Consider the following 23654-nt stretch of genomic DNA (forward strand, 5'->3'; position numbering starts at 1 on the left):
TCTGTTTAATGGAGTGAACCTACTGCTTATGTGGCAAGTAAGGCCTTGCTCTGGCTGCACACAGTTGTCCAAACAGGCCCTCGGCCAGCCTTGAGTAAAAGAGATGGAACGCTCGTGTGCTCTAGGAAAAGCCAGAGGACCCACGCTTGGGCCACGAGGGCAGCGTGAGGCTGGCGGGTGGAGAAGCTTCAGAGCCATTTCTTAACAGTTCTGGCTTGGGTCTTGATTTTTCAGGGACAGGGACAATAATGTGAGCAACTACTTACAGATCCCACAAGATCTGGGAGCTAAGTGTCCTCACTAATTTTAGTCTGCTGAAAACCCAGATAAAGTCACTCCTCCTTGAAGGGAGTCCCCACCTGCAGCTGCTGGTGTCAGTACGGGAATCTCCTCCCAGCGTGACCTTCATTGCTCTGTCACCCTGCGAACTCGCCCTTCCCCCAAGAGCACAAGCTGCAGTCACCAGCTCCGACACCCACTTGCCTCCATGTGGGTGAGTCCCCACCTCACACCTCACCCCACCCCCAGCTCCTGTGAAAGGACTTTCTCTTGAATCGGCCTTTCTGGTCTCAGGTGGAGTCAGTTGGCTTTCCAAGGCGTTCTGCAGGCTCTGAAGTGAAAAGAACACGGATGACTATTCTGTGGTTTCCCTAATCTGTGTACCAAGGGGAGCAGAAGCCAGTTGATCCTGTGTTTGAAATAAACCAGGTTACTGGTCTGAAAGAGCAGGAAGCAAATGGCTTCCATAGATACAAACCTGCCTGCATTAAACCCTGGGCTGGCCATCCTTACTTTGCTTTCAAAGTATGAGGAATCACTACCATTCCCAGGGATGGCTATGGAATGCCAGTCCTGGTGAGCAGGCTTGTTTTTCAGTAACTCTCCCCTCTGCTGAGGTAAAGAAAGACTAGAGGCCTCGGACTAGGTCTACGAAGTGCCCAAAAAGTCTGCTGAAAACTAAAAATAAGTCTCAAATTTATCTCACTGTTGTCTGTTTTCAAGGTCAGATTGGCTGATGATGTCAGTCCGAACAGCCAAACAATCTTCCCTGTTACCCCTGTCCAAAAGGCCTCCCCAACTGGGAGACTGGGATTGACATATATACACTAATATGTATAAAATGGATAACTAATAAGAACGTGCTGTATAAAAAAATAAATAAAATAAAATTTAAAAATTAAAAAAAAAAAAGGCCTCCCCCATCACCTACAAAATGCCATCTATTTTGGGCCATGCGACAGCAGTGTTTTGGGCTGGATGTGTACGGGCTACAAAATAACCAACGCATGATACCTTCCCCAATTAGCTTTTACACTAGGAGTATCCAAAGAGTTGTTTTTGTAAATAATAAGTAGCTAATGAGTAGAATCAGGCACCACATATGTTGAGAAGTATTTTGATGCATTTCCTAATTTAATTCTCACTATAACCCTGGGAGAAGGGTACTGTCACTACCCTATCTTGCAGATGAGGAAAACGGAGCCTCTCCCAGTGTGCCAGTTATTCTCTGTCTGCCTCCCAGCAATTCTCCACCCTTCACTGCCCTGCCCTGTGCCGAGGAGGCTGAGCCTTACGGACAGCACAGCCCAGCTCCCTTGTGAGCTGACTTTGGCAGGCTCCAGAGATCAGAGGGTGGGAGAAGAGGTCAGGGTGTTTCTTTCCCACTCATCCCCTTTTTCCTGCAGCGGCTGCATTGCTCCATAGACACACGGCTCCTGGCAGCAGGCCCTGGACCTGGGCGCTCACTCCCCCAGCTCTGCTACAGCCTTCCCTCCCTCTACTTCCCATCCCAAGAGCAGTGATGGCTTCCGCCTGTTGCTAGACACTGGGTGCTCTGTCCTTGCTTGTTCCCTCCACCCTGTCCTCACCTCCACAAGTAGCCACTTCAATAAAATCTCCTCATCTGAACCAATCAAAGGCAAATTGGGTTTCTGTCAAGATCCGGACTGATACATCCAGCAAAAGAGATGCAGACCAGAGATTCAAACCCACAGTATTCAGTGGTAAGGGAGAAGAGAGGTAAACTGATAATAAAAGAAAGAAAATTATTAGAGCCGTGAGAACGTTGTAGAAAGTGTTATGGGAAATCAAAGGCCAATTAAAAAAATACTTTGTAGGGCTTCCCTGGTGGCGCAGTGGTTGAGAGTCCGCCTGCCGATGCAGGGGACACGTGTTCGTGCCCCGGTCTGGGAAGATCCCACATGCCGCGGAGCGGCTGGGCCCGTGAGCCATGGCCGCTGAGCCTGCGCGTCCGGAGCCTGCGCACCCGGAGCCTGTGCTCGCAACGGGAGAGGCCACAACAGTGAGAGGCCCGCGTACCGCAAAAAAAAAAAAAAAAAAACTTGGTAGAGGATGTGACACAGTGTTAGGCCTTTTAAAAATGTATAGAAGTAGATTTAGAAAACAAACTAGTGGTTACCAAAGGGGAGGGGGAAGGGAGGAGGGACAAATTAGGGGTATGGGATTAACAGGTACAATCTATTATACATAAAATAGATAAGCAACGAGGATTTACTACATAGCACATGGAATTACACCCGTTATCTTGTATAACCTATAATGGAGTATAATCTGTAAAAATACCAAATCACTGTGCTGTACACCTAAAACTAACACAATATTGTAAATCAACTATACTTCAATTTTTTTAAAAAGTAGAATTGAGACAAGTGGATATGAAGGAAACAGTTTCAAATACAAGCAAAGGCAATGAGGCAAAAAAGCACAAACCACGTGTTGGGAACAGAGGTGGTTTACTCCTGGAAGTGGGGCTAAGCTTATGGATGGTTTTTCACAAACTGTATCCTACAGAACTCCACTGTTCTATGACATGTTACTACCATATTGAAAAAAAGGGGCTTCCCTGGTGGTGCAGTGGTTAAGAAGCCACCCGCCAATGCAGGGGACATGGGTTCAAGCCCTGGTCCGGGAAGATCCCACATGCCATGGAGCAACTAAGCCCGTTCACCACAGCTACTGAGCGTGCGCTCTAGAGCCCTCAAGCCACAACTACTGAGCCCGCGAGCCACAACTACTGAAGCCTGTGCTCTAGAGCCCATGCTCCGCAACAAGAGAAGCCACCGCAATGAGAAGCCCACACACTGCAACGAAGAGTAGCCCCCGCTCAACAAAAGTAGAGAAAGCCCATGTGCAGCAACGAAGACCCAACACAGCCAAAAATAAATTAATTAAATAAATTAAAAAAGCAAAAGACTTTTACTCATTCATCATTCAATCGTTTATTAAGTAAAAATTAATGGAGCCTTTATCCTGAGCCAGGCTCTGTTAGACTACAGAGGGAAACCATAGGGACTAGAAGACAGAGTTCCCACTCATCAGAAAATCTGGACTGGGACTTCCCTGGTGGTCCAATGGTTAAGACTCCATGCTCCCAATGCACAGGGCCCAGGTTCAATCCCTGGTCGGGGAACTAAGTTCCCAGATACCGCAACTAAGCGCGCAGGCCACAAGTAGAGAAGCCTGCGCACAGCAATGAAGAGCCCACAGAGCCGGAAGGAAGGAAGGAAGGAAGGAAGGGAGGGAGAGACGGAGGGAAGGAGGGGGGAAGGAGAAAGGGAGGGAGGGAGGGGGGAAGGAGGGAGAAAGGGAGGAAAGAAAGACTGTATAATGATTTTTAAGGAAAAAAAAAGCTCTGGACTGCTTGAGGTTGAACATGAAATGAAAATATATAGTTACAATGTAAGCTATAATTTCAATACAATTCTCTGAAAACAGAGAATGAACTCCTTATCTAGCAATGAAGGGTTTGGAAGCCTTCAGAAAAGAGCTGATGTTTAAGCTTAAAGGATGAGTAGAATTTGCCAGGAAAAAGGAGAAACCTCACGAAAAGACACTGAATTTGAACATCCAGTCCCCATACTTAACTGCATAAAAGATTACTCCTTATAAGACAGAAAAGAAAGAATCCAATATATATGGATAAATATGAACATAAATTAAAAACGAAAGGATTTTCCAAAAATGCCTTTTAAAGTTATAGAGATTTGGAAGAAATTTTAATAACGTAAATGTAAAGAGAATATCAAAAGGTTTTTAAAGTCTATTTCAAGGCCAGCAGCTCTGCTGCTTCTCCTTGACTTAAAGGAAGAAAAAAAAATCTTTTTTCTCTTTCGTTCTTGATCATGAGATCCAGTATGCAAGTTACAGTATATCAGAGAAGTCCAGCACTGGCCTCCGGAGACTTTCTGAATTTGAACAGAGAAAATGAGAAACACACAGTTATTTCAAAATGTTTCTAATTTTTCAGTCTAGAACACTGCCCACGGTATACAGGAAATTGCCAAAGCCTGTTTTTCTTCCTAATAATTTTAGATTGCTATATGTAGGATTAGAGTAAAGCTTTCCTTTGCCTTTTTTTTGTTTTTGTTTTTTTGAACAGCTTTTTTTTTGTTTTTTTTCTTTTTAGGTTACCATATGTACCAATGTGACAATTTAACTCTACAACTACTTTATATTTTAAGGTTTTATATAACTTTACATATTTATATTCATAGTGTACTGATTACTTATATTTCCAAATACTTAAAAATGCGTAATCTATACGTAACAAAAACAGGAATTTTTTTTAAAGTTTTAAGTGCAATACAAATACATTTATTTTGTTTTATTAAGTGCTATAAAGATGATTTTTAGTGGCTCTTTTTGTTAGCTTTTTCTTTTTTTTTAAATTATAGGAGTTTGTTGTGGTTTTATTTTTTCACCATGCAAGGTTTTAAATCCCACCATCATGAGACAAAAATCTGGTTTTGCCCTTAAAACACTGACAAATATATAGACCAGACATTGTTAGCGTTCAGTAGATGTTTGTTGAATAAATGAACTGATGATGCCATAGGGAGATTGGAAGAGGAGACAAAAATCTAACCCTGGCTCCCATTTGAATCTGTAACTCTTCCTAAATTCAGTACAGGCAGCCCTCTGTATCCATGTGCTCCAAAGATTCACCTAACCATGGATCAAAAACTATTTGAAAAAAAAAAAATCCATAAAGTTCCAAAAAGCAAAACTTGAATTTGCTACACCAGCAACTATTTACATAGCATTTATACTATACTAGGTATTATAAGTAACCTAGAGGTGATTTAAAGTATATGGAGGATGTTTGTAGGTTATATGCAAATACTATGCCATAAGGAAACTGAGCATCCTTGGACTTTGGTATCTGGCATCGGTCCTGGAACCAATCCTCCATGGATACCAAGGGATGACTAGACTAGGAAACTCTTTGTTGCCTACAAACCAAACCTATGACAAAAGACTTGGGGTTGAACAAAAGTCTTAAGATAGTTTTTTTCTTGGAAAGCCTGGATTAAACTTTTTAGCATTGATACTATCACAATTTGATTGATTCATTCACTCATTCAACAAATTTAAAAACATTTATTAAGCACTTAGAGGAACAGTAGTAATAATAATAATAACAATAGGAAATACCAATTCAGAATTTATTTTGTGCTGGCCCTGTACTATGTGCTTTGTACTGATTATCTCACTGAGTCCTTACAACAGCCTGAAATAAGCTCCGCAGAAAGTCACATAACTTGCCCAGGATCACCCAGCAACTAAATGAATTCTAAATTGAGTCCAAGCCAGTCAGACTCCAGAGTTCCACATGCTTTGCTACCCTAGGACCACATGCTGGGTGCCCAAAGATCAAAATATATGTGGATCATCCTTCCATAAGAATTACAATGTTGTAGACTCAAAGACTGTAAGAGCAGGTCATCTAGGCTCTCTTTTTACAGATGAGAAATCCAGGTTAAGTGAGGTGATTTATCCAAAGTCACCCAGACAGGTTGAGAATGCCTCTCTCCCAACCCTGTGTTATCTCTCACTCCATTTCTCTTTTCACTCACTACACGGAGCTAGAAACCTCCACTTACTGAGTGAACTCCTAGAGCCATATTATCACCACAGAAATAAGAAACCAGATGGAAAGGATTTTTAAATATGTAAATTTATCTCCTTAGAAATAATCCTCATTGATACCTTTCAAACTGGCAAATTGTTGAAGCTGCACGCGGATCTCGGCCTCGTGAAACATAAGCGCTAAGGGGAGGGATAAATTAGGAGTTTGGGATTAACATATACACGCTATTATATTTAATATATAAAATAGATAAACAACAAGGTCCTACTGTGTAGCACAGGAAACTATACTCAGTATCCTGTAATAACCTATAATGGAAAAGAATCTGAAAAAGTATAGATATATATGTATTACTGAACACTGCGCTGAACACCTGAAACTAACACAACGTTGTAAATCAACTACACTTCAAGTAAAAGAAAATCAGCACTAACATTGAGTTTAGCAGTTTATAGAGTTGGCGTTGGGTCTTCCCCCTCCCTGCCACACCCTAGGTTTCTAATTATCTTTCAGTCCCATCTTGTCTCCTGCACTGAGGCCATATAACAGGTCATTACTAAGTGATTGCATAACTGGAACAAAAGCAAGATAGAATCAAAAGGATATTTGGAGCTCAAGCGACAGCAGCCACTGATTCAACCTCCTGATCGTTAGCACAAGAAAAGGCAGGTCTGGGAAGCAATATAACACAGCGGAGCCTGCTGAAAGAGTAGGACAGACTGGGCAGAACTCACAGCCACGTTTCTTAGTGGTACAGCACTGGGTAACCCATTTAACCACTTTGAACCTCAGTCTCACATGTAATAAAGTATATTCCACACTACCTGGCACATAATATGCATTCAACAAACATAGCTATAATTATTACAATCCCATCCTAGTTCTGCCCTCTTCATTCACCCCCAGATTGCCCTCATTTACACAGTGGAGGAACCCAATGAGATGTTTGTTGCAGCTTTGCTCAAGTCTTCATCCTCTGAGTTGCAGCTCAAATTCAACCACCTCATGGGAGACCTTAGCACCTGCCGGAGTGGGAATTAATAATTCCCCCTTCCGTGCTCTCTAGCTGTAGCCTGATCCAGCCTACACCTCACTTTCTCCTGTATTTGCTTTTGTTTCGTTTCTATCCAAAGCATAAATTCCTTGAGATGAGGGATATCTGCTTTCTTTCTCACAGCCCCTGTACCTTATACAGAGTGAGCACTCGCTAAATGCGTGGGCCTTACCCTGAATGCGTTTTTAAGAACTCAGGTGCCATCCTCATGAAAAGTGTTTGAGAATTACGATTATAGAGTTGAATTGAGTTCTTAAGCAGTGAGGGTTCTGGTTTATCTGGTGGTTGTTTTGGTTTTTTTTTTTTCAGGTAGCGGAGTGGGGCAAATATAAAAAAAATAGCAAATATCTAGGCTCAGCATGAGGACTCCTGCTACACAGGGCATTTCTCTTTGGCGTCAAAGTTCTCTACAGATCCTTTGTTGTTGCTGTCCTTATGGCCATCGCAGTGACAACCTTTGAGCCAGGTAGCATCCTCTCGTTTTACTACTGACAGCTCCAGGAAACAAGAGAAGTGGGTGGAGCTTGTTCAAACCCACAGTTCCACAGGTCATCTGTAGTTGGAGCTCCTGTCTGGGTAGGGGGCATTAGGCCTGAGGCTGGCTCTGGGAGTGGAGCTGGGAGAGGGCACAGGGGGCCCTTCTGTGCTTCAGTTGCTCTCTCTGAATGATGGGAATAAAATCATCTTGTTCTCCAAGATTCTACTTCCCTAAATTGGTGACACTAATTTCAGAAACCACCAGGACAAATGAGCAATGAATGTCAAAGTAGGTTGAGGTGCTCCTGAAGGATGGTGCTCCAAAGCAGAGAGAAGGCACGTTCTTTTTACATAACAGATGTAACAACAGCTAATATTTATTAAGGGCCTACTGTGTGTCAGGCCATGTGCTAAGCGTTTTATGTGTATTAATTCATTCAATTCTTCAAACATTGCTATGAAGTAGTCACCATTTTACTGAGGAGAAAACTGAGGCACAGAAAGGTCAAGCCAAAAGCTACACAACTAATAAGAGGCAGAGCCTGGAATAGTACTCACATAGTTGAATGCCACTGGCATACTCTTAATTATGTTGCTGGACTGTCTTCCTGTGGCCATCTCTTTATTTTGGTGCCTAACACAATGCTTTGCATGTAATAGGTGCTTTGGGAAGTCTCTCCCTTCTTCCCCTCCTTCTAATTCCAACCCCGCCTTCTCTATTAAGTTAGGTATTTGACTTTCAATGGTGTTTCTCCAAATGGAAGCTGGAGAGCCAAAATTTATTTTTTTCATAGTTATGATTAAAACAACGAATATGAACACATTCTGGATCATTGGGATAACCATCTGATACCAAGTACTGCCTTGTGACCTCAGTGCCTGTGTGAGCTATGCCTTGCCACCAACACTTACCACTTTACTCGTTATGCTAATAAGAAAGGAATAGCACAAATTTAATCTCTAATTATGTATCAGAGTCAAATGAAAGCCAACTATTACAATAATATAGAGTGTGAGCAGAGGAGGTGTGGTACCTGGAAGGGAGGAAAGAGATGAGAAAATCGAGTCAATACAGGGCCCTTCCCACACCATAAGAGTTGCAGAGCCACGCAGAGCTCAAATGTACTCACACCTGGGCAGTCAGTACCACAAGTTGCTAGTAGTAGTTGAGTAAACATTAGTAATTTAAATTTTACAGCTCTGGGAGGAGAATTTTATATTTAACTTATAAATTTGTTTTGGTTTTATTCCAGAGTTGTTCAAAAGCTATGACACAAGTTTATATCTCATTTTATGTTTATAGTAATGCAACGTTTTAAAAGAAAATAATTTAAGCCAGAAGTGGGTTGGTTTAAGAAAATTTTGCCCTTAAAATAGTGCCCTCGTATTTGAGAATCACCACAGAGTGACACGTGTTGGGGCTTTCCTATTTAAAATCGGTGGCAAACACAAGCACCTTGGTCTGTCATTAACACGTTGGTGTGAAACAGCCTGTTAAGTCCTCTCTTTTTGAGAGCAGACTTTGGTGGGAGACGGGCAGGCTAAAGGGCTTCACAGAAAAAAAACGCGGCCTCAGTGCATTGGGGCAAGTCATTAAGCCCTGAAAAACCTCCTCCCCTGCCTTACCTGTCAAAGAGGGGTAATCTGTACCTTCTTTGCCCGTTCTGTGGGCCGCTTGCCCACTGGGTGAGGAGGTGGCTCCACCCGCTGGTGCCCGGATAGAGAGAGCTGAGGCCTGTGGGCTCCCTACCCAGCCGGTTACTGGAAGCTGCCAAGCCCCTGCCCTGCTCCGGGCCCCAAGCACCGCACTGGGCGCTACTGCAGGGGATGCAAAGCATTGGCAGTCCTGCCACCGGATCGCGGGTTTCCGCCCCTTTGAGGCCCCCGAGAGACTGGGTGAAGGGGGAAGGAACTCGGGCATCACCTCAAAACTTTGAAAACTCTCAAAGCGCATGTGGGGTGGGAAGCGCACAGGTTTCTCTCCAACTCTTCAAACTTGCGGAGGGGCTCTTCGCGCACCAGGTGTGGCCCGCGGCCCCAGATCTCGGCTGTCGACTTTAGGGGCCCTTGGTCTTTGCGAGCAGGCGGCGGACCTCAGGCAGAGAAGGCCCCAGGCTCGCTCAGGAAGGGTTGCGCGGGTCCCCGGCCAGGGCGGGCCCTTCCCCGAGAGCCGGCGCGGGCTGGCACGGAGAGGCCGGGACAGGCGAGCTGCGCCGGGCCACCTGCGCGGGGCCGCAAGGCCGCGCGTCCTCCCGCCTGCGCGCCCGGCTCGGACCGGTTGCGGGCGGCGAGGGGCGGGGGCGCGGGCCGCGGGCCGCGGGCGGGGGTCGGGGGGGGGCGGGCGGGTGGCGGCCGAGCGGCTTCCCCGAGAGCGGAGGCGGGGCGGGCGGGCTCCGGAGGCGCGGGGGGCGGACCCGGCAGCCGCCGGCACTGCTTGCCCGCCCGCCCGCTAGCACTCAGTCGCGCCGCCAAGCCGGCATGGGAGCTGCGCGCGCCCTCCCGGCCCCCACACCTGTCTGAGCGGCGCGGCGAGCCGGGGTCCGGGCGGGCGACCCGGCGCGGGTGAGTGAGGGCGCCGGCCCGGCGGGGGCCGTGGAACAAAGGGCCGGTGGGCGCGAGGCGGGGGGACCGCGGGCTGCGTGGCTGGGGGGACGGCACCGGAGACCTCGCCTCGGCTACCCTCGGGGCTCGAGGGGTGCGACCGGCGGCCTGGGGGAGCTCCGCGGAGACTCAGGAGCTGCAGGGCATTTGGATCACGCAGTGTCACCCGTGGATCGGGTAGGGAAGGAAAGTTTTGCAACTACCATCTCGGATGCTGGGTGGGAGTAAAGAAAGAGCCCGCTCTGGGCACGCTGTCCTCCGGCTGGAAGATGACAACACCGGCGCCTCTTACGTGCACACACAGACACACACACACGCATACCCTCACTTTTTCCCTTGAGTTTTGCACATACGTATTCCAACAAGATCTGAACATTAATTTTTAAGTCCTGGGCATGTGATTGTGAACAAACCTTAGCAAGCAAGGAGACTGCAGCAAAGAGGCTCTTTTCTCTGGTGCCTTGATTGATAACCCTGCGCATCCCTAGAAACTACTGTCCGTGAACTATCAACAGTTGCTGGAAGCAAATATTTCTTCCTGAGCCTGTGGACATTCATCACTAGTTAACGTTTAAAAAAACACTTTGAAAAAAGTTTCAAAAATGTTTTAAAAGAGGAGGGAGAAAAATTATTTAGATAAAGGAAAACTACCACTCCCCTCCGGAATACAAATTAGGTTTGCTTTCGAACATCTCATGAGAAAGCGGCTGATAAAAAGCCTGTTTGTTTAATTCCCTTTTGGGTGACATCCATGAGACTTCAGAAACAGCCCCTGGCCGATGGAAAGCTCCTGGTTGTTCAGGATCAGTGTTGGCTCAGGGTTGCCTTCTCTTGGCTTCTGAAACGGAACTTGAGGGGTCCCTCTGCCATCCTTAGGAGCAGGTAGGCCAATGCCAGAATCGTTTTTGACGAGGCCCTGTGGTAAGGAGTTGAATTTATGGTTTGAAGTCAGTTGTGGCCAAAAGCTGAATTCCAAATTAATATTAGGCTATTTATTGCACTTGTTTCAGAATCATACCTGTCCATAAGAGGCATTTAAAATAGACCTTATAACTGCATCTCTTAAGAAGTCTGTCAGACAGGAGTGGATTGGAGGTGGAGTGGGCAAAAGGAGCTTAGGAACTGCCACGAAAGCCACTATCTGTACTTGTGAAAGTGTTTGTGATCATATGTACACCGTCTGCATTTGAATAGATTGTTTCACTTGTATTTTTGCCACTTAAAGTCAAGAGATAACTCGTCATCCTTTCCATTGCCTGAACTGGAAAGGAAGCATTTTTCCAAGGTAACTAATATGGATCTCATTTTTGTACCAGTGACAATTTATTCAGGTGGATGGTGAATGTGGGTGCATTTTTCTGTCTGTAGTATAAGTGCCAAAGTGCCCATTAGTGGGTCTGAGAACACTTCTGGCCCCTGTCTGCAGTGTTTAAGAGTCTCAGGTTCTCCTGCACATCTTTTCTCATAGATCCCTTAGGATTTAATCCACCAGCCATTATTCATGCCTAACTCCCCTCCCCCGCCCCCAACTCCAGGGAATTCGTTTCTCATGGTCTCACCATTGACAGTTTTATACTCTGCTCTTGTTCTGCTGCCAGGTTTGTCCCAGGCTCACTAGGGTAGTTCATTTTGCCTAAAATCTGATAGAGAAGAAGTTAAACTTCGTTTGACCACAAGATTATGTTTAGGGTAGCTGGGCTTGTAAATACCCTGCATTTCTTTCCTGTACAAGACTGTAATTCTTAAACCATTATGTGATTAGGTTTGTTTCCCTTTAACAGGTTCTGTGCCTCAGGAAAATGAGAGCATGCCTGGCTGCAGAGTATTCCCAGAGCTTTGTTCATTTTTAGCTATTTGCTTTAGGAATTAGCATGGTTTCACTGTTCAGTATCTCTGGGCAGAGAGTCCATGGAAAAACCCTTGGCCATCCTTCCAGATGGTGTCCAAAACTTTTATCCTCACAAACTTCCCTGCTGTTTCTTCCTGTCATTACCGTTTATAGTGGTCACAGGAATTCAGATGTTGTACAACAGAGAACTTATATCCTGAGGATTAGATTTTCCCTGCCAGCACTTCTTTGCTATAGGAGTTAAACCATTATCCCAAACACTTGCCCTCTTGAGGAGACCTGTGTTGTTGCAGTTTTCAAGGTGTAGAACTGGCAGAGAGCCATCTCAGTGCCACGGTCTCCAAGCAGTGATTGTTGTCTGCACATCTGCTAATGTGCAATGTCCCTTCACTGTAAGGTTATTAGTGGGCTTATGAAGTGGCAGCATCTTCATAAGGTATAAATATTTTCAGACAGTGGACAGAGGGACAGCGGCTCATGTTGAGTGTTGGGACATGGAAAGTGTAACCCTCTTGTGAGTCAGATATACAGAGCTGGAAAAGGAATACTGTTTCCATATTACTAAGCATGGCGAGAAAATATTTGCTTACCTTCATTTTCCATTCTTTGTCATTTAGGTGAAGTGATGCATGAAAATACTTAGTTGGGAATTTTAAAAGATAATTATGTATCTAAGGACTCCTTATCCAGTAAAGGCTTATTCCTAGAAATAAAATGTTGTAGACCTGAATTATTTTGTCCAGATTTTTTAAAATTAATTCATTTATTTTTTAACTTTTTATTTGATATTGGAGTATAGTCGATTAACAATGTTGTGATAGTTTCAGGTGTACAGCAAAGTGATTCAGTTATACATATGCATGTATCCATTCTTTTTCAAATTCTTTTCCCATTTAGGTTGTTACATAATATTGAGCAGAGTTCCCTGTGCTATACAGTAGGTCCTTGTTGGTTAATAATAAGGATAAGATTTGGAAATGTTCACTCCTTTTTTAAGGTGTGAGTTTTCCAGACAGTTCTATAAGGATAAAATGATTCATTTAAAGGCAGGAGAGAATTAAAAATTATGTGACCCATTAGTTACTTTTCCAGTAGTGAGATTATGACTGTTTTCATCCTAGAATGTTTATGTTTAAATAAACTTATATGGGCATAGCTAAGGCTTACCAAGAGTTTATAAAAATGGAAACAATAATTGTCTCCTGGGGAATTATCCTAGTATCAGGTGAATTGGGAAATTAATGCAAAGCCACCAACCTAATTTTAAGGTGTTTTATTAATGGGGAAGGGGTCAGGGCAAGGTGTGAATGCCTTAGGAAAGGCCCTGAGTTGAAGTAGGGTGTGCCCCCCCCCCTACCCCAAGACTTTGCTAAGAGCTTTCTCACCTAGCCATCCTCCACTCCATTCTTGAAAGCTGCCCTCTGCTGGAGGCCTTTGTTTCCTTTGCAAACAGATAAGGGAAACCTTGCCGTCCAGACAGGCAAGAGATGAGCATGATAAATTTTCCTTTTCCTTTCCTCTTGTGCCTCCGCCTTCCACAATTCTTTGAGTAAAAGCTACTGAGCAGTAAATGACAGTGCAGACGCTGTCTATAAACAACATAATGCCTGACCTGGCCTTTTGTGTCCCTGGAAAATTATAAAATGAGAGAATCTTGGACCTGGAAAGACCAGAGCTAGAAGACTAAGAGATCATTGTTCATAACAATTTCTAAATCACCCTAAACACACAATCGGTAAAGGAGTGAGTAACTGATGAAGCTTGTAACTTTAATACAGTTGTCAGTTTAAACCCAGGTGGGGACCTGAGAACATACAACTTTCTCTTCCAATTTCTGATCAGGTATTTAAAAACCAAATCAATTTGGAATAATTTGACCTGCATTAATTTCTAAATCTGAATTAAAGTTTTTTTTTAAATACAGTTTTGTAGCTTTCAGAGTTAGATAGAAACTTTATTGATTTTAAATTTATTTAACTTATTTATTTCTTTTTGGCAGTGTTAGGTCTTTGCTGCTACGTGTGGGCTTTCTCTAGTTGCAGCGAGCGGGGGCTACTCTTCTTTGAGGTGTGCGGGCTTCTCATTGTGGTGGCTTCTCTTGTTGTGGATCATGGACTGCAGGCGTGCGGACTTCAGTAGTTGTGGTGCACGGGCTTAGCTACTCCACGGCATGTGGAATCTTCCCGGACCACAGCTCGAACCCGTGCCCCCTGCATTGACAGGCAAATTGTTAACTACAGCACCACCAGGGAAACCCTAGAAACTTTAATGAAGATATAAAATGTTCTCAGAATAAGGTCTTACCACACAAAATAATGAATAGAGTTGAAATAATAATATAGGGAACTTGTAAGCGATGCTTCAAACTAAGAGAATTAGTGTTTTTGACGTATCTGAAAAGTTTATTTTTAAGGGATTAGAGCTTTACCCTGCCCTGTTGGTTTAGCAGTTTTACTTATAGATGGCTGGCTTCTCCTAAACTGGTTGACTGCCCAGAATTTCTGTTGTGAAGGCTCTGGATTAGATTAGATGCTATTCGTCTAGAGTCTTAATATTCTAGCCACAGTCTGCAGTAGGCTCTTTAGTGCCCTCTAACAGCATCCTGTGATCTGTAAGCGGTCCGGGAGGCCCTTGGCAGAGCCAGCCCTCATTTTGCTGAAGAACAAATTCGATTCTGTGTGTTGAGAGGCTGGAGTGAAGCTGTGGCCAGTGAGAGCCAACACGCATACCCCAGAAAAAGACTTGTTCCTGTGTCTCCACACCCACTAAGTGGTTTCTAAAAACAGTGTTTACTTTTTGAAAGGCAGACATTTTTCAAAAAGGTATGCCCTGGTGACACATTTGAAATGAGGCATGCTTCAAGGCCTTGGAAAGCATTTTTTAAACAGGGCTTTACTATACAGGGCAAGCACTGGGAAAGGTGAAATTAGAATCAATTTTGCCTGAGAGGGGGTTAATTCATTAAGACAAGGTTCCTAGATGGATGTGGGGTTTTTTTGCAATTTTAGTACATTAACAATGTTATTTATTTATTTATTTATTTTTGGTTGCATTGGGTCTCCGTTGCTGCACACGGGCTCTCTCTAGTTGCAGGGAGCGGGGGCTACCCTTCGTTACAGTGCGCAGGCTTCTCACCGCAGTGGCTTCTCTTGTTGCGGGGCGCAGGCTCTCGGCGTGCGGGCTCAGTACTTGTGGCACACGGGCTCTCGATGCAGGCTCAGTACTTGTGGCGCACGGGCTTAGCTGCTCTGCGGCATGTTGGATCTTCCCAGACCAGGGCTCGAACCCATGTCCCCTGCATTGGCAGGCAGATTCTTAACCACTGCACCACCAGGGAAGTCCCTACTTCAGCTTATCTTAAGAAAGAACACACAGAATCCAGAGGTCCAAGCTGCCAAGTATTCCTGTTTTCAAAATATTATTCTTGGGAGCGAGAGAGGAGGAGATGAGATAGTATGATCTTATATATTATCATAAGTTGTAGATATTTTCAAGGGGCAGGAAGAACATGACAGTTAAAATATGCTCATATTATCAACTAGAACATGCCTTTTGAAATCCTAAATCTGAAATTTGTATGTTAATTGGATCCTAGGAGTACAGAGTGCAAATTACTTACGGCAGTAAAGAATTCACACTCTGTAGGACTGTGCCAATGGCACGTGTCTTTAGCTTTATCCATTCGTCCAACCGTTGACATTGTCTATTGGCTGGGGTGTCAGGGAAGAGAATGGTAGGAACGAGTCTGAAACTAGTTCAAATACACTTTTAAAAATCCATCTAGGGGGCTTCCCTGGTGGCGCAGTGGTTAAGAATCTGCCTGCCAATGCAGGAGACATGGGTTCGAGCCCTGGTCTGGGAAGATCCCACGTGCTGCGGAGCAACTAAGCCCGTGCACCACAACTACTGAGCCTACGTTCTAGAGCCCGTGCTCTGCAGCAAGAGAAGCCACCGCAATGAGAAGCCCGTGCACCATAACAAAGAGTAGCCCCCCGATCGCCGCGACTAGAGAAAGCCCGCGGGCAGCAACGAAGACGCAACGCAGCCAGAAATATATAAATAAATTTATAAGGAAAAAAAAGAGAAGCTGAAGTAAACTTGGCTTAACGCATCTGTTGCTCAGTGTTAACAGGCATTAATGTTCTCCATGTTATAGTCAAAGTGAGGAGGGGGTGGTATGTAGGGGTCCAAGATGAAGCCCTGTGGGAAATACAGGATTCCTCCTAGTACATATCACAGTTGGCAGGGATTCTGGTGTGGGGGGCATTTCGTCACCTACACAGCAACTTATACAAGCGCTAGGTATGTCCAAGGTCTGGGTCCTCGGCTAGGAGATGGGAATAATCAGAGACAACCATCCCCTGAAGTCTCCTGAAGTGTTGTCCTCACCACACCTAACCCACCCCCAAAGTCCCCCTTAGGGAAGAGGGCTCTACCTGCGTTAGCATCCCCTCCGTCATCCATTTAGAACCTTTAGTTCTGGCAGTACCCTCAACCAGCACAAACACTTGTGTGCACATACACATGCCCCCCATGATTTCAAGGATTTAGAGAAATAATTAGATATATTTCCTCCATGCCAAAGGGCCCAGGGACCCTTCCTATTTGGAAAAATGGAGAGAAACAGTTTCAAGGAATCAGGAAGTCCCAAGGAATTAGCTTTTCCAGGACTGCATTTTTTTCTTTTCTAGCCACGCACTTGACAGAAGTGAAATCAGAAAGAGTCAAGCAAAACAGACCCCCGAGGCAGGTGGGGCAAGCACATACTGGAAAACATGATGTGTGCATATTGGGAGTGGGGCTTGGCGTGCTCAGCTGGATGAGATCAGATCAATGGGATTTTCCAGTTTTATGTAAAAGAAAGCAAAAGGCACCCAGAAGTTGCTAGCAGCTCTGTATTCTCAAAGAGGAAGCGTGAGAAGAGTGAAACAGTTTCTTCCTGACTCCCACTCCCACTATGTCCCACTAGCTTCTTAAGACCTAACCCCTCCTTGTCCTTGTTTTGGGGTCCTTGATTGTGAATGAATTAACCTACCTGCTATTCAGCTTCTCTTGAACAGAAGGTTCGGAGCCAGTCTGAGCCAACTGATGCTTCAATATTTATAAGAGTACTTCCAATCATCTTTGTTGTTGTTCCTCTAGTGGGATGATTGTTCTGGGTCTTTAAACATACCTTTCAGGATAGAATCCAAACTCCTTCATCTAGTATACACAGCCCTGCATAACGTGGCTCTCGCCTGCTGCTTCCACCATGTCCTCTGTTCCACCCTTGCTGAGCTTAATGTGTTACTGAAGTGACTTGTACTGTTGCCTGTCTCCTTGCCCTTGCATAGACGGTTTTTCCCTCTTTCTAAGTGTCCCCTTCACTGTGTCTTAGCTAATTTCTGTTCAGCTTTAACACCCATCTCAAGCATCACCTCCCCCAGGATGCCTCCCGTGTTCTTCTCCCCACCACTGGATTCCACACCCCTTCTCTGAGCTACCGCATCATCCGTGCGCATCTCTGTCATTAGCACTCAGCATGCATCGTTCAAAATATTTTTTCACAGATGTAGAGAACAAACGTATGAATACCAAGGGGGAGGGGGGTGGGATGAATTGGGAGATTGGGATTGACATATATACACTATTGATACTATGTATAAAATAGATAACTAATGAGAGCCTACTGTATAGCACAGGGAACTCTACTCAGTGCTCTGTGGTGACCTAAATGGGAAAGAAATCCAAAAAGGAGGGGATATATGTATATGTATAACTGATTCACTTTGCTGTACGGTAGAAACTAACACAACATTGTAAAGCAACTATACCCCAATTTAAAAAATGTATATTTTTTTGAGCCACACTAATCATTCATTCATTCACTCTTCATAAATACAAACTATCCATTCAATAAATCTTTGTTGAGTTGCTAGCATAGGCCCAAGTTCAAGGCATTTAACCTAGCTGGGAACACAGATGCACAGACCTGAAAAAGTAACCAATAGTTACTTGAAATAGGAATAGAAATAGTCACAGTGTGATACTTGATGCACTATTAGAGCTTTAGATCTTTGACAAGACCCTGGTAGTATACAACAAAATCCAAAGGATGAAGGAATATTGGGTTTGTCAGAGACCTGGTTACTCTGAAACTAAACTTATAATAGTTAAAGTTGTTCTAAATTCAAAGCAAAGCAAAACAAATAAAATAAAAAAAGTCTCATTCCCTCTTCTCAATCACTCACCATTTAAAAGCAATCAGAGTCCCAGTAAGTGTGACACTGTGGACCCATCCCTCCCTGATACCTTAGTCATTCAATAAACTGTGTAATTTAAATTTACCCTCGAGATGAGCAAGTTACTCTGAACATTTTCGAAGTACATCCTATAATGAGATTGAGAGGAAGGAAGGAAAGAAAGGCAGGGGGACCAGGAAGGTAGGAGAGGATGAAAGCATAGAATCAAGCACAAAGAAGGCTCCAAATTGTATGGATGTCAGGGCTGGTCAAGCAATTCATCTGTGAATTAATGACTCCATGCACCTGCCCTGCAGCAGGCCGCCCTTAGGGACACCTTAAACATCAAGGGGAATGAATACCCAATTTCATTTTGGGCACCCAGCCACAGGAACAAACAAGGTCAAGCCCTTGCGTTGTGAGTGAGACCCTTACCTAGGGATTCCTCTCCACACCCCCGATTAATGAGCAGGGTTCACAGTGTTAAAACAATGACAGGCATGCCCCCAGGCTGCCTCCCCAGCAAAGGAGAGCTCAGCCTCTTGCCCTCCTGACCTGCTTGTCTTTGTTCCTGCAGGGTGGTGCTCAGCATGGCAGGGACCCCAGGGCTTCTCCTCTCCGTCCTCCTCTGTGCTGTTGGGCAGGTGAGCCCCTACAGCGCCCACTGGAAACCCACCTGGCCTGCCTACCGCCTCCCCGTGGTCTTACCCCAGTCCACCTTAAACTTGGCCAAGCCACACTTTGGGGCCGAAGCCAAATTGGAAGTGTCCTCCTCGTGTGGCCCCCAGTGTCATAAGGGAAGTCCACTGCCCACTTATGAAGAGGCCAAGCAGTACCTGTCCTATGAAACCCTCTATGCCAACGGCAGCCGCACCGAGACACAGGTGGGCATCTATGTCCTCAGAAGTGGTGAGGATGAGTCTTCGGGAAAGTCTCGAAGGAAGCGGCAGATTTATGGCTACGACAGCAGATTCAGCATTTTTGGGAAGGACTTCCTGCTCAACTACCCGTTCTCAACATCGGTGAAGTTATCAACAGGCTGTACCGGCACCCTGGTGGCGGAGAAGCACGTCCTCACGGCTGCCCACTGCATACACGATGGGAAAACCTACGTGAAAGGAACCCAGAAACTGCGAGTGGGCTTCCTGAAGCCCAAGTTTAAAGATGGTGGTCGAAGGGCCAACGACTCGAGCTCAGCCGTGCCCGAGAAGATGAAATTTCAGTGGATCCGGGTGAAGCGCACCCATGTGCCCAAGGGTTGGATCAAGGGCAATGCCAATGACATTGGCATGGATTATGACTATGCCCTCCTGGAACTCAAAAAACCCCACAAAAGAAAGTTCATGAAGATCGGGGTAAGCCCTCCCGCCAAGCAACTGCCAGGGGGCAGAATCCACTTCTCCGGTTATGACAATGACCGACCGGGCAACTTGGTATACCGCTTCTGTGATGTCAAAGATGAGACCTATGACCTGCTGTACCAGCAGTGTGACGCCCAGCCCGGGGCCAGCGGGTCCGGGGTCTACGTGAGGATGTGGAAGAGACAGCAGCAGAAGTGGGAGCGAAAAATTATTGGCATCTTTTCCGGGCACCAGTGGGTAGACATGAACGGTTCTCCACAGGATTTCAACGTGGCTGTTAGAATCACCCCTCTCAAATATGCCCAGATTTGCTATTGGATTAAAGGAAACTACCTGGATTGTAGGGAGGGGTGACACGGTGTTCCTTTCTGGCCGTTCTTAATGGTCTTCTATTTTAGGAGAGGCCAAATTTTGTCATTGGTGTGTGTGTGTGTGTGTGTGTGTGTGTGTGTGTGTGTGTGTGTGTGTGTGTGTGAAATGTGTTATAATATCTTTTACCTAATTTTTTTAAATTGCAAGATGACTGGCTGTATTATTTGAAAACTGGTTTGTGTATCATATATCATTTAAGCAGTTTGAAGGCCTACTTTTGCATAGAAATAAACAACATACTGATGTTTGGGTCAATAGGGAAGATTTAGTGATTAAGTTAATCTTTCACCTTTTGAGAACTTTGATTTTTATTTCATCTGAACTTGTTTCCAAAGCTTATATTAAATACGTGGCATATGGGAGACATAAATTCTTACGTGTGTGTATTTTCTCCTGAGGTTCAACTTGCTTTGTTTTGTTTCTTTCAGTGCCTAATCATTCATGCTTCCAGGCAGTGTTCCCCACCACATACAACTCTTAGGAACTTTCACAGTACTTTTTAGACAGGCAGTTATAATATTTTGGATTTGGGGGCATTTGCACAGAAGTCCTAGATCAGTAAGATAATTTATTGATTACACTGGTACACGTATTAAACTGTATCCTACAGTAAGTATCCCAAGCATCTTTCAGTTTTGAAATAGTTTCTCTTCTGAAGACTCTTGCTGTACTTTCTGGGAAGCCTTGGCATGTGGCTCTGCCAGCGTTTGTAGTCACACCAGAGTAAGCAAGATTGTTTATGCCAATCCTTCCACTTAACAGGATTTCACTCACATTTCTTGAACTAGCTGTTTTCCAGGAGACAATAATCAGGGCCTAATTAGAACAGGCTGTATTGCTTCCCAGCTAACAGTTGTGGTCACACTAAAAACAATCATTGTATTTTACCCCTGGAGTGTAGCACATCTCATGTTTTATCATTTGGATGGAGTCATTTAAAATGAATTAAATTCCAGAGCACAATGGACACATTGCTTGGCAGATGTCACAACAGAATAACCACTTGTTTGGAGCCTGGCACAGTCATCCAGCCTAATCAAAATTATTCTGCATAGTTTTCAGTGCGCTTTCAGGGAGCTGTGGACTTGTGCAATTTGGAAACTTTTCTCTCTTACTTATTTTATAGTAAAAATATTTGGAAAATGCTTTAAGAAAAACCAATATGGCTTTTTTTTTTTTTTTACTAGTTAAAAGGGCCTCTTTTACTAGAATTCTCCAGGCTACAGACACCCATAATCAAGTACAAGAGTAAAAAATGAAAATTGGGAATGCAGAATGGATCAGAATCACCACTTCAATAAATGTCTTTATGAATGTTTTATCAATATGATCATCACAGTATATAAGGAAAAGATTTAGACTCGTTTTATGTTTTCATTCTATGCCTCTCAGCCCGAGCACTTCTTTCTAAATGTATCAGTAGAGACAAAAAAGCAAATGAATTACAAGGCAGATATGTGGTGTGCGTGCACCCCTGACATTTGCAGCCTGCACTGTGACTATTTATTTGTGAGGACATTGAACTACAGCAATGATGCTTAAACCTTCTCCGGGTGACTTTTGGCTTATGTTCCTCGAGCTTTTCAGAAGAATAATCCTGATAAAGCACTCAAGAAACTACAACCATAGTGCGTTCCTCAAATCACGTAAGAAATACTGTGCATAGCAGAGATGCAAGGCCACCAGGAATCTTTGGATTTACACTACGATATGCTTTGGAATCTAACAGGAATCTAGCCTGAGGAAGAAGAGAGGTCTCCATCTCTATGTCTGGTATTTGGGGGTTTTGTTTGTTTTTGCTCTTGCTTGGTGCTAAAGGAAGTTTGCTGGACACCTAGACCAGAACTGATTTTTTTAAAAAATATAGATAGGGCTTCCCTGGTGGCACAGTGGTTGAGAGTCCGCCTGCCGATGCAGGGGACATGGGTTCGTGCCCCGGTCCGGGAGGATCCTACATGCCGCGGAGCGGGTGGGCCCGTGAGCCATGGCCGCTGAGCCTGCGCGTCCGGATCCTGTGCTCCGCAACGAGAGAGGCCACAACAGTGAGAGGCCCGCGTACTGCAAAAAAATATATAGATAGATAGATAGATGCTCCTTTTATGAAGCACACTGATTTCTTGATTTTGATTTTTTGCAATGCTGAAACTCAACAAGGGTGGGCAATGGCACAAAGTCAAAATAGTACAATATTTAGTTCACAAGTAGATGTAATTTACTAAGAATATTACCCACAGTCTATATACAGCATAATTCATAGAATTGTAAAAGAAGACTATATAATACTTCAGCGTGTCCACCTTTTCAGTGGTAATAGACAGAAGCATCGTATTGAAATATCATGGAAGTTGAAATAAAGAAAAGCCTCTTGCAATATTATTAATATAATTAGTGCTTTACATATATTAGTTGTACATTGTAAGGACATACTCCTAGTAAGGCTAGTAGAACAACGTTTCCTGAAGTGTGTGCCTTCAACGCTTATCCTTCCAGATTTTCTACCAAAAATAAAAATGGCACCTTCATCAAGGCGGAGGGGGTTGCCTCACAATATTCCCTCTCTTTATTGGGGATTCACTTGCATGTTTGCACATTAAAAGCTCTAAGAAGTCCTGTAATAAAGAGACATGTTTTAAAATCTGCATTTCAATAAGCACCTTTGATCACGGAAACCTTGTTTTCTCATATCATACCTACGAGTGATTTAGTGTTCTAATGAACACATTTTGGGGATTGCTGTAACAGCCTTCCGGTCTAGGTGGCGCTGCAGAAAGTATGAGTCCCGAGTGGTGTCAGGTACCGGTGCCTTTTGGGTTCACCGGAACCCCGCATCCAGATTTGGAAATGTTCAGAAGGTGAAACAGGAGACAGTAAACTTGAAACATCATTTGTTGTTGAGAATCAGAAGGTTGTGGCAGAACTGGGGACACATATTTTCCATAGACTACAAAGTTTTGAATTTCAGAAAGGAGCCAGTCCCAAAAAAGCGGGGGGAAGGGAAATAGGGCTAAAAGAGATACAGAAATATGAACTGGCCAGTGGCAGAGTTGTACCTGTGTTCTCTCTTTACCCTTTTTGGACCAGAAAATGGATTTGTTAAAAAACCTGTTAAGTAAAGCAGAACCCCAAGATCATGCTCTTCACTCATTCTACCTGCTCAGTGGGAGGGCAAGCCCGCGATGACACCTGGGTCAATGTTTAATGATGTCTCTCTAACACCTCCGGGGGTCTTTAGTTTCGAACTAGTGAAGGATGACAAGCCTACACTGGGATAAAGACTCCGGTCTTTCCGCCCTGTGCTAGCTGAAGGGTAAGTGGCAGTCATCCAGTGTCCGAAACAATTTGGACAGCAGTCCTGAGCATTTCCTCTCTCACGGCTGGTCAGAGCTCGCGGCCAAGGAGGCTAGTGGACCGTGCCTGCACTAGCCTGGCTTTCCCTCCTGCTTTCTCTGAGATTTACTGCTCATGTCTGTCCTTTTTCTTTGAATCAGCTCAAGGGTGCCTTGAAATTGCCTCCCTCAACTGATTTTTATGAATATTTGGTAGAGTGGCCATTCAATTTATCATACTTTTTTGAGACTGACTGAAAGGGAATTCTATTAATAATGAGGCAAGGGCAGCAGGCACACCACCGGTAGGTACTGGGAAATCCAGCATGTCTGGTCACTTAAACTGGTAAGCCCTGCAAAGCACTGTATGGAATGCAGACCGACAGCATCTTCATGAACCTAGGAACACAGTGGGGCTGCACGCCTTCTTTGCCTAGATCAGCATTCTGAGGGCCTCTGATAGGGGAAGGGCATTTAAAAATCCTTCCAGTGGGATGGGGTCT

General features: G+C 44.5%; 1 protein-coding gene across 1 annotated transcript; it reads left to right on the forward strand.

Annotated features, from left to right (window-relative positions):
* Nucleotides 1-9373: 9373 nt before the first annotated feature.
* On the forward strand, nucleotides 9374-20840 carry PRSS23 (serine protease 23; the record flags this gene model as incomplete). Its single annotated transcript, XM_079930409.1, is given in 3 exon segments — nucleotides 9374-9401; nucleotides 9404-9983; nucleotides 18670-20840. Coding segments are annotated over 3 exon segments (1746 nt in total). The 3' UTR covers nucleotides 19808-20840.
* Nucleotides 20841-23654: the final 2814 nt, after the last annotated feature.

Source organism: Stenella coeruleoalba (assembly GCF_951394435.1).
Source record: "Stenella coeruleoalba genome assembly, chromosome: 8".
Classification (NCBI taxonomy): Eukaryota; Metazoa; Chordata; class Mammalia; order Artiodactyla; family Delphinidae; genus Stenella; species Stenella coeruleoalba.